The sequence below is a fragment of the Urtica dioica genome, chromosome 2 (genome assembly GCF_054948205.1).
Source record: "Urtica dioica subsp. dioica isolate 48M chromosome 2, U.dioica_male_clone48M_v1_H2, whole genome shotgun sequence".
NCBI classification, from domain to species: Eukaryota; Viridiplantae; Streptophyta; class Magnoliopsida; order Rosales; family Urticaceae; genus Urtica; species Urtica dioica.
The window spans coordinates 42,931,853-42,947,976 of NC_142757.1; the positions used below are offsets into that span (position 1 = coordinate 42,931,853).

The window sequence follows — 16,124 nt, forward strand, 5'->3', positions numbered from 1 at the left end:
TTCAATTCCACACTCATTTTCTACATAAATATCAAATTCAATATTCAATTTCTATTTAAATTAGACACAAATAAACAATTCTAACCTAATGTCAACATAAAAATACAAATTAAATAAAAAAATACTTACCCGTAGTGAAGACGATGAGCATGTGGCGTGGTGAGTCAATGAAGTTGTCGGAGTTGTGGGTTGTGGTCAGAGGCAAGGTTTGTGGGTTTGTGTGGGGGTGGGTTGAAATGTTTGGTGGGTTTGTGAAGAGTGGGTTTGGAAGAAGGAGAGGCGGAGAAGAAGAAGGAGGGTGTGGAAGAAGAAGGGGGTGGAGAAGAAAATGGAGGGCAGGGGAAAAGAAAGGGGCGGAGAAGAAAATAAAAGAGGGCGGGGAAGAAGAAGAAGGGCGGAGAAGAAGGAGAGGGTGGTGGGGAAGAAAAGAAGGTGAGAAGAAGAGAAAGCGGAGAAGAAGAAGAGAGAGTGAGAGCGGCGACGGCGGCGGAGGAAGAAGGAGGGGCGACGAGTGGGCGTGGGTTGGAGAGAGAGAGAGAGAGAGAGAGAGAGAGAGAGAGAGGAAGAAGAAGAAGAGAATGAAATTTCTGAAATTTTTGAAAAAAAATCGAGAGGGAAGTTTTTAAATTCCAGTCTGCGACATTTCGCCGCGGCCAAATATATACGTGGCCACGGCGAAATGTTTCCACAACGGGTTATTATTGTACCGTTGTGGAAACATTTTCGCCGCGGCCAAGGCTTAAGCTCGCCGCGGCGAAATGTTTTGTTTTACAGTTCTCCCACAACGGTACACTGTACCGTTGTGGAAGAGTTTGGCCCGGCGAGTTCATGCCTTGGCCGCGGCGAGATTCAACAACGGGTCACCATCCCATCGTTTAAACCTTATATTTTTTAATTCCACAACAGGTCAATAGTCCCATTGTGAAATCATCAAGATTCCACAACGGGACAGTTATCCCGTTGTGAAAACATCAAGATTCTACAACGGGACTCTTGTCCCGTTGTGGAAACATCATGATTCCACAACGAGACAGCGTTCAGTTGTGAAATATCCGTTGTATAATCTAACATTTGTAGTAGTGATTACAAATATACAAATATCACCCTCGTACAAATAAGTGACATATACCTCGTACAAAAATGTTATACCTCGTACAAAAATGTTATATTACAAATATCACTATTTTCGTTCATTTTTTACAAAAAAAAAAATAATTTGAACTCCCCAAAATATCCTTAATAGAATAAATATTTATTTACTATTTTATTAAAAAAAAATCAAAATCTCTCTTTATAAAAAAATCCTTAACTTTTTATAAAGAAATTTTTTAATTTAATTTTTTTGTATATAGAATAGAAAATAAAAAATTATTTCATTAAGAGTATTTTGAGGAGTTCAAATTATTTTTTTTGTAAAAATAAACGAAAAATTGTGATATTTGTAATATAACATTTTTTAGGGGATGTATATGTCATTTATATTAAACTGAAGGGATATGTCTGATATTTCTAGAAATAGAGGGGATAAATCTCGCATTTCGATTAAACTCGAGGGGTACTCTTGATATTTTCCCAAATAATAAAGACAAAGATATAAGAAACGTAAGAGATGAAAAAAAAAACCTAATTAATTATCAACGCCAACTCCAATGACACTTATCAAATATGTCTCTAGCTAAATTATCTATAAAAAAAAGTCCAACCACTAAAACATTCTGTATGCGTGTAATGTTGCTCAACTTGTACATCACCATTATCTTCGCCATCGATGTTATCATCATCACTATTAAAAATGTGATTGTCATGTGTATCGTCGATCATGATCCTCTGCGCTCTATGTATGAAGTTTGTATAAAAAAACTTTGTTGCTTTCGATTTTGATAAAATTGGGAACGATAGAACTTGCTATAGTAATCTTGCATTATACCCTAACATCGTAGTATGGCTTCCTTCTAAAAAATATCCAAACGTCCTTTCACTAGTCTAAATAGTTGCTCAATTATATTTCTACATTAAGAATGTTTCATACTAAAATATTATTTGGTGGCTTTTTGTGGATGTTCTCATTCTCTGAATTGGTATCTTGTCCTTTATAAGATGTCAATAAATGTCCGTCATTAAGATCTAGTATCACATAAATAATAGTACCTTACAAAGAACATCTAATAATTATATCCATGCTCATTAGCTTATATATAATCATGCAAAGAATACTGTATTACGTACCTTGCGGGACTCTTAAACCATGCGGTCTAGAAATTTTGTGGATGTCGTAATTGGTTGGGTGATTGTTCTGTTCTTCGTTTTGGTGCTGTTTGGATGCGTTTGTGATTGCGTTTTTGGATTTCGATTTGGGGGTTTCTCTCTGTTTGTTTGGATTTTGTTTTTAGAGTGTTTGGATTGGTGTTTTTCGATATGACGGTTCGTAGAGATTATTCCCTTCATGCGATTGGTGTTCAATTGGATGGAAAAAATTACTCATATTGGAGTTACGTTATAAGGAATTTTTTGCGTGGAAAATCGATGTGGAGTTATGTGACGGGTGTGCGTCTTAAGCCTTCCGATATCAACATGATATCATAGTATTGTACATTCACACAACTTGAATTTGGCCCGGCCCACGCGAAGCGTGAGGGGGATGTTACTCGGTTTGATCACGCTACGCGTGAGAGGAACTATTGAAGTGTGAAAGTCCCACATTGGTTGTGTGTATGAATGAACATGTGTTTATATATTAGTTGGACCTCTACACTTGACATCAATTGATTTTATGATAGAATTTCAACACTCTCAAGTCTGCCGCGGAACCTTCTCATATAGGTATTACAAACATGAATTTCTTATCTAGCAAATATACTCCTAACATATTCTTCGTAATTTCATCACTTATTGGTACTCTAATCATGTTAACACAATTTTTGTGGTACATGAAAATAACTCTAGGACACAATTTACCAGAAGCAATCTTTTTTAGGCTTGCAAACCTTCTCTCAAGCAACCACCTCCTCAAATTCACCGATGAATTGCAACCTAAGATTTCCTTAGATATAAGGTTTTTTTTCTCTTTCACACGACTCTTTCTTAAAGACCGTCTCAACGAAATAAATGCAAGCACGCGTTATAATAAAATCTCTGCCAATATATTGCGCATAGAGATTGAAAGTAAATTTCACACTCGTTGTCTAAGAAAATCTCAGAACCAAAAGAGTGAGCGTTAGATAAATCAGGCATGTGCGACTAAAGTTAATTGACTTGACAAATATCCTAGGTGAGTTTTGTTATCGTCAACAACATATTATTCTGCGAATCCGTAGATCGAAAAACCAAAAACAGTCGTATCTCCCTAATTGTCAAGCTAAAAAAATGTTATATTATTAGTTCAATTCGTGCGAAAGAACACGTGACCAATAACCTTGTAGTCTTGAACAAGTGGTGCGCAGAGTCTTGAACAACTTGCAAAGTTTGCCAAACTAAACAAACCAAGTAGCTGCGATTAATCAACATTGGTTCTAAATAGATTTTAAAATAAGATCCAAACGTAAATTTAAAAACTTATTACAAGATTTTCAAGTAGAGGTAGTGTCAAGCGGCTATATAGCCAAATAGAACTTAAGTTTTTGCAAAATAGCCATAGTTTGTCAACTATAAGGAAATTAGCCAAAGTAAAGATTAATCTAGGCTGGATTAAATTTAATCCCAACGAACTATAAAGACAGAATGTAAGCTTTATGAAGGCTGGATTAAAATTAATCGAGACAGGATTAAAAGTCGTAGTACTCTCAATTGGCTATTTTGTTATACCTAATGAAACTATGGTTATTTTGCAAAAGTCATAGTTTGAATTGACTATTTCATACCATTTTTCCATTTAAAAATCACTTTTTAGTGGTATTGGGACTATCCCGTTTAAAGATAATTTCATTAATTACATAATCACATTGTCGAAAAGTTATCGTAATTACTCTCTATCCATGCGCTTGTTCCCGCGGTTTATGATTTATCAAATTAAAATCTCAATTATAAGCAGAATATATATCATCTAATCATGTATCGTGTGTATATTATAAAAATGGCATTATTGAGTTCAAATTTTCAAGATTTAATTGGAATTTTTATATACTCATAAGTCAACTTAAGTGATATATGTGATATCTATCTAATCACATATTTGTGGTACCTAGGATAGTCTAGTGGTAATTCCACACCACCTTCTGTGTAGAGGTCGTGGGTTCAATCCCTACTGCAGCAAAACTGCCTTAAAAAAAATCTAATCACATATTTTGATTATAAAACTAGACAAATGAGAATCTTAAAATAATATTCTTAAACAAATTGAAGGACACAGCGAACCCCTAAAACTTCTTCAGGAAAATATAATAGAAACAAATCTAACTAACTGCGTGACCATAGTCTCTGAAATAAACCAACATAGTTCTAAAACTTCTTCAGGAAAATATAATAGAAACAAATCTAACTAACTGCGTGACCATAGTCTCTGAAATAAACCAACATAGTTTATTCAGGGTATTTTTGTTTTTTTTTTAACTCTCTAAATTTAGGGGTAGTAACATATTGATTATTATTTTTTATTTTATTCCAATAATCTTTTAACTTTGAAAAAATTAACATATGTAAAACCTATTTTATCTAATTCTAGTTTCATACGATTGCAATGTACCCCTATTATTGACACAATTTACCTTGGTGGTAAAATTAATTGTTCTACCGTTTTTTTTACTAAGTTTAAACCATGACGGTGATGACCAATGAGTAAAAATAGGTCAATTATCAAATTTAGGCTTCTCAGTGAACGTAAAAAAATTCATTTTTATTAAATTCATTCAGGTCTTGTCGAAATTCTGATAAGACCTAAGCGAAAACAGATAACTTTGACTTGATTAGTTTCAGTAGTGTATATGAATTACAAACTCTTACACGAAAAAAATAATTCTAATACTAATAAATAATTAAAACTTAAAAAATAACTCAAATGATACCAGAATGCTACCGAAATTATATTCCTGAGTAGTTTCAGCAGTGTTCATGAATCAAAAACTCTAATATACGAAAATACATGTACTGAATTTAGAACTTAAAACAAACTCAAATAATAACAAAATGTTCCAAAATAATATGTATTGTGAAAGAAAAATTTCATTTTGTAGACATCAAAAGTGGACGATATCGAGACTAGATCTCATAATATGTATTGTGAATGAGAAATTTTATTTTGTAGAACTCGAAAGTCCATTTTCAGATATTTTGCAACTATGAGTTCTAGCGTTGATATTTTCCTATTTTTGAGGTCAGAAAAATGAAATTTCTCTTGTGAATAGTACAAAAACAAAATTTTGACAATATTTATGGCTAAAACAAATAGAATTTCAATTCCATTCTATTTTGACTGTCAGATTTAGAGTATCTTCAACGACACTATTTTGGTAATATAAATGTAATTTCCAATATTTTAATTTTACTCTAATAACTATTTTACAAATATTTTAAATATATATTTCTAAAAAAGAGAAAAAAATTTATTTTACTAAGAAAATAGTTCATCAGACCCCACAATAAATTAATTAACTAATAGTAAATTTAATTAATTAAATAGTACATTTATAATTAATTTACTGCGGACCTGGTGGACTATTATTATAATAAAATGAAACTTTGGTTAGAATCTTAACAGAAATTAGGGATTGGCTAATTGCAACAAATTCTTCTTAGTTTAATTGATTTAATTTGATTATCTACTAGTTACATATCTAATTTGAAATATATACACTTTCATAATTTAATTTAAATTTTTAGAATTTATAATAATCTAAAATAATAGTGTTACAGTGATACTATTTATTTAATAGATTTTTTAGAACGAAATTTGTATTATTGATGATATTGATAAAGAATAAATACAAAATTCGCATCGGAGATAAACTTTTGCATAAATGCTAAGACTATTCAGAGAAAAAGCATAAAGTAATCAATAAAGACAACTAAGACTCCTTAGAGACAAACAGTAACAGAGATGCTGAGATGCATCTTACAAGATTTCGCCATCGCCCTCCGAAGAAGAGAACTAATTATTTTGGCGGACTATTGGGTCCGCTTCAAAGACCTTAATGTTAGCGAGACCATTTTCGGTCTTAAGGTTGTCACGTTTTCCTTTTGTACATTTATACTTCCTAAGGCTTCAAGTTGGTTTGACTTGGCCGATTTGCTTGCATAATATGGCATCACCCGTCACTGTCTGCGCTTTTTTTGTGGACATGTCGACAAGCAACGGCAAGGGCTTGGTGGGGGACGGTGGAACACATTCCCAAATTGCAATTTTTTGACAAGCAGCGTCAATTTTTTCTTGATCGGGCTAAGCTGGCATGAATGAGAAGCATTACTTGCTAATATTGATGGGCTAATTTGAGGAAAACCCGGTATTGGAGATCATTCGCACGTGAGCTGCTTCAAAACCACGTAGAAATGAGTTATCTTCTAGGGTTTGACTGAGACCAAGATTTTCGCCCAAAGTTTCGCTCGAGAAAAGCGACGGAGCACCAAGGGGTTGTTCGCAAAATCAATGCCCGGGATTTTCATCTAACTAGGAAGAGAATCCAATCCCTGGATTGGCGAGTAATCAAAGCATGAGATTGTGGACTTTGCTCTCGAATTTCCCGGGATAAACTTCGTTGGGCCGGAGCGAGCGGAGGAATTTGTTCGACGCGAAAAATCAGCGGGCATCTGAGGCGCTAACGGCGAAGAGGGTTCCGTCAGAGGAGGGTTGTCCAGGCAAGAAATGCGGGTGTTCTCCGCTCTGAGCCACGGTCCAAGGACTCGGCAAGGCGTTCCGGATGAGTCAAGGATGGAAACCGCCGGAGCTGAGGATGTGGATAGGCTGTGGCCGAGTAAACTACACCCATAGCTTATTAGAGGTAATTTTTCATATTTGAAAGAGATCCAAACATGCTTGTTTGGAACTGGAATGAGACGGCCAGAAAAGACTGGTTTGGAGATATCAAATTTCAGTTTGAACCTGAAAAATTCCTTCAAAACAGAGTAATATGACGTGTCCCATTTGAAGTAAGAGATTTCACCATCCGAGGAGGTGAGTCTAGCGAGGTTCTTCTCGGTTCTGGATTAGAGAGGGACTCCGTAGACACGAGTCCAGAGATTGACTGTGGAGAAGCCACAATCTTTCCAGTGGTCGGATTCGGGCTATGGGTCGAGGAGGAGGAAGCCGCCGTTGAAGCACGACAAGCCTTTCTCGCTAAGTCTCGCGCATGCCTTAGGATCTGAGAATTCAAATCCAATGATGAATGCACCATTTGACTCGTCGAGCAGCTTTGAGCGCCAGCTGGCTCTCGCTGTACCAAAGTCGGGAAAAGATAGAATTCATGAAGATGAACTATCTCCGCTGTCACGAGGATGTCGTCTCAGTCTTCTTCGTCCATGTTAAGGGCTGCCGTTTTGTCAACCAAGTGACTGACGCCACAAGGATGATGTTGGCCAAAAGTTCGATTCATTGGGAGTGGATTTTCGAAGGAAATTTGATCCATGGGGGAATGGCTCATCTAGGAGAAGAGAGTAGTAGAGGTTTCGTATATTCGATCAAGGCTCACAAGAGAAAATTAAAATTGGACATCCCAAGAATCGCAAAAAAAACGTCGAATGATTAGACAGACTGCACGACGATGCACTCATCTTGACTCTAGACGTTTTCGGCTATGAAGTATCCAAGGTTCTTGATCAACAACGAAAGTTTCGTCGACGTGATCTTCAAAGACATTTTGCTAAAAATTGAGATCGACCAAAACGAGTTATTAGTAATATCGAGTACCATTTTAATGTTTTAAGGGAAGATGGTCTTTGCGTCGGATCTTTTGCCATATATTTACATTGTATCATAACTAACATATATTCGTATCGTATCGTATCTATACGTTTCCAATAATTATTTGACATACACGTAGCCAGAGTTTGAGCATTGAGACCTCAAAATGGTAACCAACAAAAAATGTCACCGACCAATAATGTTTTCTCTTCTGAAGTTAATAGTGTCTTGAAAGTCAGCTCTCGTCGTGGATCTCAATGTTACATTTTTGGTCCAATTTAAACGGCTCTGATACATTGTATAACCATAAGGTGGGACACCCCAAAACACTGCCACATAAATAAACTTTTTTCATTAATTTCGTTTCCCAAGTCATATTCAGGGGCCATAAATTTAAAGATCTTACACCAAAAAAAAAAAAAAAAACAGTACAACGACTCGTGGGCCAATAATTGTAAGAAGTAAGAAGTTCAACAAAGCATTAAACTAACCAAACGCAGACATTTATGGCAAAAGCTTTTAAAGTTGAAGCCATACAAGGGTATTTTTATATATTATGTTATATATGTAATATGTTTGTACAATGAAGCCAAATTTGAGTCAACGGTTAAATATTTTGGAAGCCAAGTTACAGTTATATCTTTTTGGGCTTATTTTGGACGTTCGAGGAAAAAGTACAAGTCTGATTCATAAGGAATAATGCTTTTCTGAAAGAGTATTTTCATTTGTAGAAGTTCTTTCCTGAAATAAAATAGATGGCGTTATTTCTAGGGCCACTCTTAATGTATATTAGATTTTAAGTACCAGCAGAATAATATGAACGGTACATTTAAAATTAAAAATAAGCAGCAGTATACGACATTTTAGGGAGGCTTATAAGTTTGTAAAATAGAACACATTTTGCTGGGCAGTAAATATCTTCAAACTTACAAAAAGTTATATGTAAAAAATGGTTTGAAAACTAGCAATTCGTTCGATTAATATTAAACGTTTCGATCAATATTAAACGTCAGAGAGAGCCCGCTTGCAATATCACCTTCAGTCATATTGTGACTTGTCCCACCTTAAATCGAATCACGTGAAATATTAAAAATTTATATAGCATCATTAACATATCATATATATGTGATCTATAAAACTAGATAAACTCAATCAACACTACACATCACATTTAATTTGCCGCCACAAAGATCATCGATGATGTTTAGATATAAGATCGTCGGACGGATATCCTTACAATCCCATTTGAAAACAAAATGAGATTTTATATTATTTTGATTATGAAATAATTGCTCAAATTTTTATAGAGAAATATGCATGATTAGTCGCTAACAAATCTTTTCAATAAAACCCAATGTTGCCCAGTACTAAGCTTCATCGTTCAAACTTTATATAGAGAAATTCTTATTTTTTAATATCTAATATTGTTTGATTTTTTTTTTTCTTCTTTATTTTGCTAACAGTGTTTTCTAAATAGGAGTAAGTTTTTTTTAGTTTTCATTTTAGCATAGTTTTTTTTATTTTAGTGATGTGTTCTTCTTATTCAAAATTTAATGCTTTAAATCTTTACATTGTTAGAAATTTTGTTCGTAATTGTGTTCAATTATATGTTTAGGAAATCAAATTTATTTTTTTACGTTTATTTTTGTTGTGTTTCCTTTACGAATTGTATTAATTATATTATATTTTCCTCGTCAATTTCACATTGATACTTGGCAAATTCTAATTTAAATTGTATGATGTTCAGTTCGGAATTTTTTTTTTTTATCATATCAAATTTATATTTACGTTGTCATATTCAATTCTAAGGGGAGATGAATCAGTAGAGAGAGGAATTTTTTTTTTTTTAATTTTTTTTATCTTAAATTTGTTACCATAACACTGTGAGTTATTTTCAGGAGGTATAATTGTGGGTAATTTTTCTATTGTTTTGTGGGAAAATTAAAAACCAATATTTAATTTGTGTGTTTTAAGGATATTCGAGGGTTCACTTATTTGTATTATTTAACCACTTTATACTAGTTATTGAAACTTTGGCTAATTTGATAAGATATTGGTTTATAGTGGCTAGTTAGCTAGATGACCATTTTTCATAGTTCCGATTTTTTTATATGCAAAACATGTTGGGAATTAGCCATTATGGAAACACGGGAGACAAATACTTTGTAACATCTTTGAAGTCGAGAATTTGAAGGTGATTCAAGGATTTTTTTTCTCTTATGAATGTTTTTTAGGTTTAAGTTTACGTTTGGATAAATTAGATTTTAGTATTTTAGTTTAGATTTTTGTTTTAGGAAAAAGTGTGTTTCGGAAATAATTAAACATTGTAATTTGAAGTTTATTATTCTCTTAAAACAATTAGATTAATGATAATTTTTTTAAAGAGGGTAAAGCAATTAGGCTGTATACTTAGTCTACTCATTGTAATACAGTACAACTAAACCCCATTTAAGAGTCTATTTTATAACCAACTATTCAACTTCTTATGGACTCGTATGATAATTTACAATGTAAAATTCGTCATCCAAAAAATTGTGAATTATATAAGAAAACCTATTAAAATGTTAAGTTACATTCATAATGTTATAGTTACAAGGACATCCTCTCAAGAGAAATTTCCCAAAAATGCTTTATATTTTACTATCTAACTCTCAAGAGAAATTTCCCAAAAATGCTTTATATTTTACTCATCATAACTTTTTATTTCCTTCTCAAATTGAAAAATATGAATTATGAAGAGGAAAATTATTCATAATTCACCGGGCTAATTTATTTATTTTTATTTTTTAAATATACTCCCGAAACAATCCATCTATCTATTATTCTTTCATTTCTACTAAACATATTTGTCAATTTTTAAGATATAACATCGTTATTTTTTTTAATACAACCGAAGATATGAAAATATTTGTTAAATAAAAAAAGTATAAAAATCCACATTTCTAAAAGCCAAGAATACAGAGTCAACATTTAAATTAAACTCAAGCTATATATATGTCGTTAAGACAATCACTCACCCAAAAATAGTCTCATAATAAATAAATACATATGGCATAGTAAATGTCAATCTTCCGTGCAAGAAGAGGGTCCCTAATTGCCCCTGATTGAGACTCAGATGTTGATATACAATCTTAGTAGAGATCTCTTTTGGCGCTTTATTTCTTCTATTTCCATCTTTGTCACAGCTTTAAATTTGAGGGCAGTTTTTTAATCCAAATTTTGCTTTTGGAAATTAAGAACTACACAAGATAACTATGATATACTATTGTTTTTTTTACCCATATTTGAGGGCAGTTTTTGGTCCATATTTCACTGCAATGTTGGTCCACTTGTTGGGACATTGATGTGAAGAGGAAAGAAATAGCCACATTTAGTTATCTCTCACCAGATTTTAAAGGGCTTCAAACAAAAAAGTCAAAAGCATAAGTTCCAATATAGGACTCTGAAGTATTTACACTTATTTCTTGTCTATTTTTTTTTTATCCTAAATAGGTAATAAACAACAAAAATCAGGAAACCATTATCATGAAAAATGTGAATAACAAAATAAAACTAAAACCAATCAAATTCAGTGCAAAATAGCAAGACCAAAAAAGAGTAAAGTATCATCATGTTCCTCATGTCATCCAAATGCACAAAAACAAAGGTACACATGAAAAGAGAGAGAAGGAGAGTTAAGAAGATCACAATTTTTTTTTTCTTCTTTTTAAATTCGTTTTCAATCAAATCATTTCTTTCTTCATCTGATCATTCTGTACACATAGATTGCCCAAAATGTCCTCACCTTCTCAAACAAACCACCATCCTAACCAGGGAAGACTGATAGCAAACAATTAACAGTTAACCCATCAACCATCCATCCCATCCCAATTCCCAAGACGAAAACAAAATAGAAAGAAAAAAAAAAACAGAAAAAAACCAACAATTTGCTTTTCAATTTATGTAATCTCACCCGGCTGTCACCATCCCTTCGGCGACAGACGCGAGCTTCTGCAGATTCAGCTTAACAACGGTGTCGGCGAACAGACGCGTGTCCTCCTCCGTATTCCCCTCGGGCACGTCGACGACGTAGGACTCGAGAACGACCGTCCAGATCTCGCCGCCGTGGACGGTGGTGACGGAGCGGTAGTTTCTGAGGCGGTGCTCGCCGCCGATGATGGTGAATCCGGTGACGTGGCGGTCCTCGTCGAGCACGTCGAGCCTCTCGGTGCTGGTCTCGGCCGGGAGGCCGGAGATCACGTTGACGTCGCGGGTGGCTCCGGCGCGCATCTCGAAGCCTTCTTTGACGGCGCAGCTTTTGATGAAGTGTTTGTAGGTCTGAGGGCGGTCGAATCGCCGGACGACGGACCACACCGTCTCCGGCGGAGCTCGGATGCGTTGGGCCAGGAGGGAGGAGCATTGGCGGCCCCGGGAGAGGCGGTACGTGTGGAACTCCGCCACCGCGTCGGCGAGGTCTGAGAATTCCGCCGCCGTGAGGCCCGGCGGGGTGGCTAGGTGGTGTGTCGTTTGGGATTGTGATGAGTCGTGCTCCGAGGAAGGTGTTGTTAGGTTTGGGGTGTTTTCCATTTTTTTTTTTTTTTTTTTAGAGAGAGAGGGTCTTTTTTTTTTTTAGTGTTGTTTATCAAAAGTGGAGCTGGAAATCTCGGGAATTGCCGAGGCAAAAATGGGTTATATGTAAAGCTTGGGGCTTTTATTTTAATTTATTTGCAAGCTTTGACTCTCTACTCTTTTTTCTATATTTGCAACTTAGTTCATTTATTTGCTCTAATTTCAAAGGTGAAAAAGTAAGGATAGAAATGTGTATATACATATCCAAAAGTATGCTTGTCCCGGGCCGACAATTTTCACCGGGTATTCAGTCGATAGCGGCACTTGTGGCGCTTCGCTAACAAGTCAGCCTATCTGTTGTCTACAAGACAAAAAGAGATAACGACTAGCCACATGATAACATTGTAGCAAGCCGCAGGGACCGAGACATTCACACACAAACATACGGTGACAAACATCCGGTAAACGCGCCAACAATCAAGCAATCATTCATAGCGACACGACACAACAATTAAGGGAACAAAAACGTCTACTTGTCTATTGATACTAAACGGGAAGGTTATACGACAAGTTTGATATCCCCAGTGGTGGACTTAAAATCTTTGGGCTAGTTCATCTCCTACCATTCCACCACCCTTTCCTAAAGAAGAAAAACGAATATTTGACAAATTGACTCCAATTAACATTAAACAGGCCGATGAGACATACAAAATCCTCCAGGGAAATGTGTGCAAAGATTTTCTGACGAACAAAAAAGGAGGTCCCTAACATTCATCCCAACTAATCATATAGATGCCTTCATCGGGCTTACATAAAAAGGAAATCTTAAGTACAATCTATCCAAAATGCTTAGTGCCGGGCAAGAGGCAATGAGTTTACTTACTACCCTGGATGAACTTGCCCTTTTCAAATGAGCATAGGACTCTACCCCCTCCCATGGCTGGAGTTGTTGATGTCAACGACTGTTGACGACTTGCCTCCTTGAACTCTTTGATCTTGTGCTTGAAGTAGTCTAGGTCTTCCGCTTGCTCCCAAGTTTACTCTTCTTCTCACGCATCCTTCAATTTGACATTCACCCCAACTTGTCTATTGATACTAAACGGGAAGGTTATACGACAAGTTTGATATCCCCAGTGGTGGACTTAGAATCTTTGGGCTAGTTCATCTCCTACCATTCCACCACCCTCTCCTAAAGAAGGAAAACGAATATTTGACAAACTGACTCCAATTAACATTAAACAGGCCGAGGAGACATACAAAATCCTCCAGGGAAATGTGTGCAAAGATTTTCTGACGAACAAAAAAGGAGGTCCCTAACATTCACCCCCAACTAATCATATAGATGCCTTCATCGGGCTTACATAAAAAGGAAATCTTAAGTACAATCTATCCAAAATGCTTAGTGCCGGGCAAGAGGCAATGAGTTTACTTACTACCCTGGATGAACTTGCCTTTTTCAAATGAGCATATGACTCTACCCCCTCCCATGGCTGGAATTGTTGATGCCAACGACTGTTGACGACTTGCCTCCTTTAACTCTTTGATCTTGTGCTTGAAGTAGTCTAGGTCTTCCGCTTGCTCCAGAGTTTACTCTTCTTCTCACGCATCCTTCAATTTGACGAGGAGCTGCCAATGCCACTTATCTTTGATCTTGACGTAGCGGTCAGCAAGAATAGCTTCCACCTCTTTGGTAATCTTTTGGCACAGTGGCCCCTTCATGGGCGAGCGCATGTTTTGTTCCTGGCCTCTCTTCTTTGTCGAAGTATGGTATTAGGTTGTTAACGTGAAAGATCGGATGCATCTTCATCCAAGGTTTGGTGTCGATTTTGTAATACACCTTCCCACTTTCTCGAGGACAGACAACGAGTCTTCGTACTTCTGATCAGGCGATTGTTTCTTGCTTGGCGGTACATCACCAGCTCTGGCATCATCTCGAGAAGTACTTGATCACCTGGGTTGAACTCGAGCGGTCGTCGATCTTGGTCTGCACACTTTTTCATTCTTTTCGCGGCCTTCTCTAGGTAGGCTCGGGGCGATCTCGTGATTGTCTCCACATTCTTTGTTGAATCCGTATGCTTGCGGATTCTTTCCCACATATAGGGGAATATAGTGAGGCATCAAGGGTTGTTGACCTTGGACTACCTCCAAGGGGCTGAGGGACGTCGCTGGACTTTTAGGGCCATTGAAACTAAATTGAGCTACATCAAGTAGTTGTGGCCAGTTGCTTTGATTATCATTCACAACAGGCATAATTACTCATCTAGCATCCCGTTAAATCGTTCGGTTTGTCCGTCAGTCTGGGGATGGAAGCTCGTGGAGATGTTCAGTTGTGAGCCGAGTAGTTTGGATAACTTAGTCCAAAAAGTTCCCTTGAAGCGTGGGTCTCAATCACTCACAACGTGTTGAGGTATGCCCCAATTTGTTACCACGTGAGTGAAGAATAAGCGAGCCATCTTCTTGCGGCTCTACAATATTTACTCGCTGGGATGAAGGTGACATACTTTGAGAATTGATCGACCACAACTAGAATGTATGAAAAGCCCGCAGTGTTGGTATTGGTGCCCACAAGAAGAGTAGTAGTTATAACTTATATACATTTGATGTAATAAAGACTCACGAAGACTCTTGCTTGTAACTGCTGAATAATTAATAAAGAGTTGAAACTTTCATTCATTGTTCCTTGTTTGTTTGAAGTTTTATGATAAACCTTAGTCTTTAGTCCTTAAACAAACCTAACAACAAATGAAGAGTCAAATATAGATTTACATGAACAAACTCTTCATGGTTTGCTTAAAACTGTATATTCATAATCTAAAGATCAAAGGGCTATTGATCTCAGTATGATTGTTAGGAGAACCTATGATGTCTGGTGGAGGCATAGAGAGTTGGAGACTCTATAGTTCTTCCTAGGTATCTTTTGAAGATATTGAATTGGCCAGTACACTTCTAGAGACAGTATAAGAATAAATCATTTAACCTCTTCTGTCTCAAAGTCACTATGTATGAATTGCATCATGCTTACCTCAATCCTGAAATGAGACATGGCATTTCATAGCTTACATACTCTCATTTGAGAAAGTCAGAGTTCTATATTCACTATGTGATATAGACAAGACCTATTGATGAAGTACTAAGTTATGAAGATGTCATGAACAACTTTGTGAAGATTTCATAGATATGGAATTCATGTACAAGATTGCTGAAATGCAATGTATATCACCTCATGCTTTGTTCCTTGGAATGTAAATAAATGTACTGACCCAGTGTCCAAATTGAGTCATGACTCCTTTGGATGAATCAATGTGACTTGTTAGCTCCTCGTCAATACATTGTTTCTAACTTATTCACAAGTGAGGAAATAACAACTGGAAGGGTAAAATGGCAATTTTATAAATCCCATCTAGTTGATGATATTCATGAAGGGTAAACATAGATAATATTCAATGGATCCACTCATCACAATTAAGTAAAATTTTGAGTAGAAAATATATGTTGGAATTGATCTAGGGTTAAGAAAAGATTTAACGCTTTGAGCAAGCGGCGGAATTTAAAAATTTTCTTTTAAACGAGTAAAACGATTTTACTAACCTAGACAAAGAGCAAGTACATATAAAATAAAACTATTAATGAGCATTATATGTTTACTAACCTTCGAGAAGCTTGAACGTTGAGAAGCCTTAAGAAGGTTGAAACGTTCGTCTCCCCTCGCAGCACGTCTCTCTTCTTTCCTCGGGAACTCGAGCAATCACGA

General features: G+C 35.9%; 1 protein-coding gene across 1 annotated transcript; it reads right to left on the minus strand.

Moving 5' to 3' along the window:
• Positions 1 to 11,484: 11,484 nt before the first annotated feature.
• On the minus strand, positions 11,485 to 12,493 carry PYL1 (PYR1-like 1). Its single transcript, XM_089606443.1, has one exon. It carries the CDS (start codon positions 12,389 to 12,391, stop codon positions 11,774 to 11,776), a length of 618 nt encoding a protein of 205 aa, XP_089462569.1. The 5' UTR covers positions 12,392 to 12,493; the 3' UTR covers positions 11,485 to 11,773.
• Between the last annotated feature and the right edge of the window lie 3,631 nt (positions 12,494 to 16,124).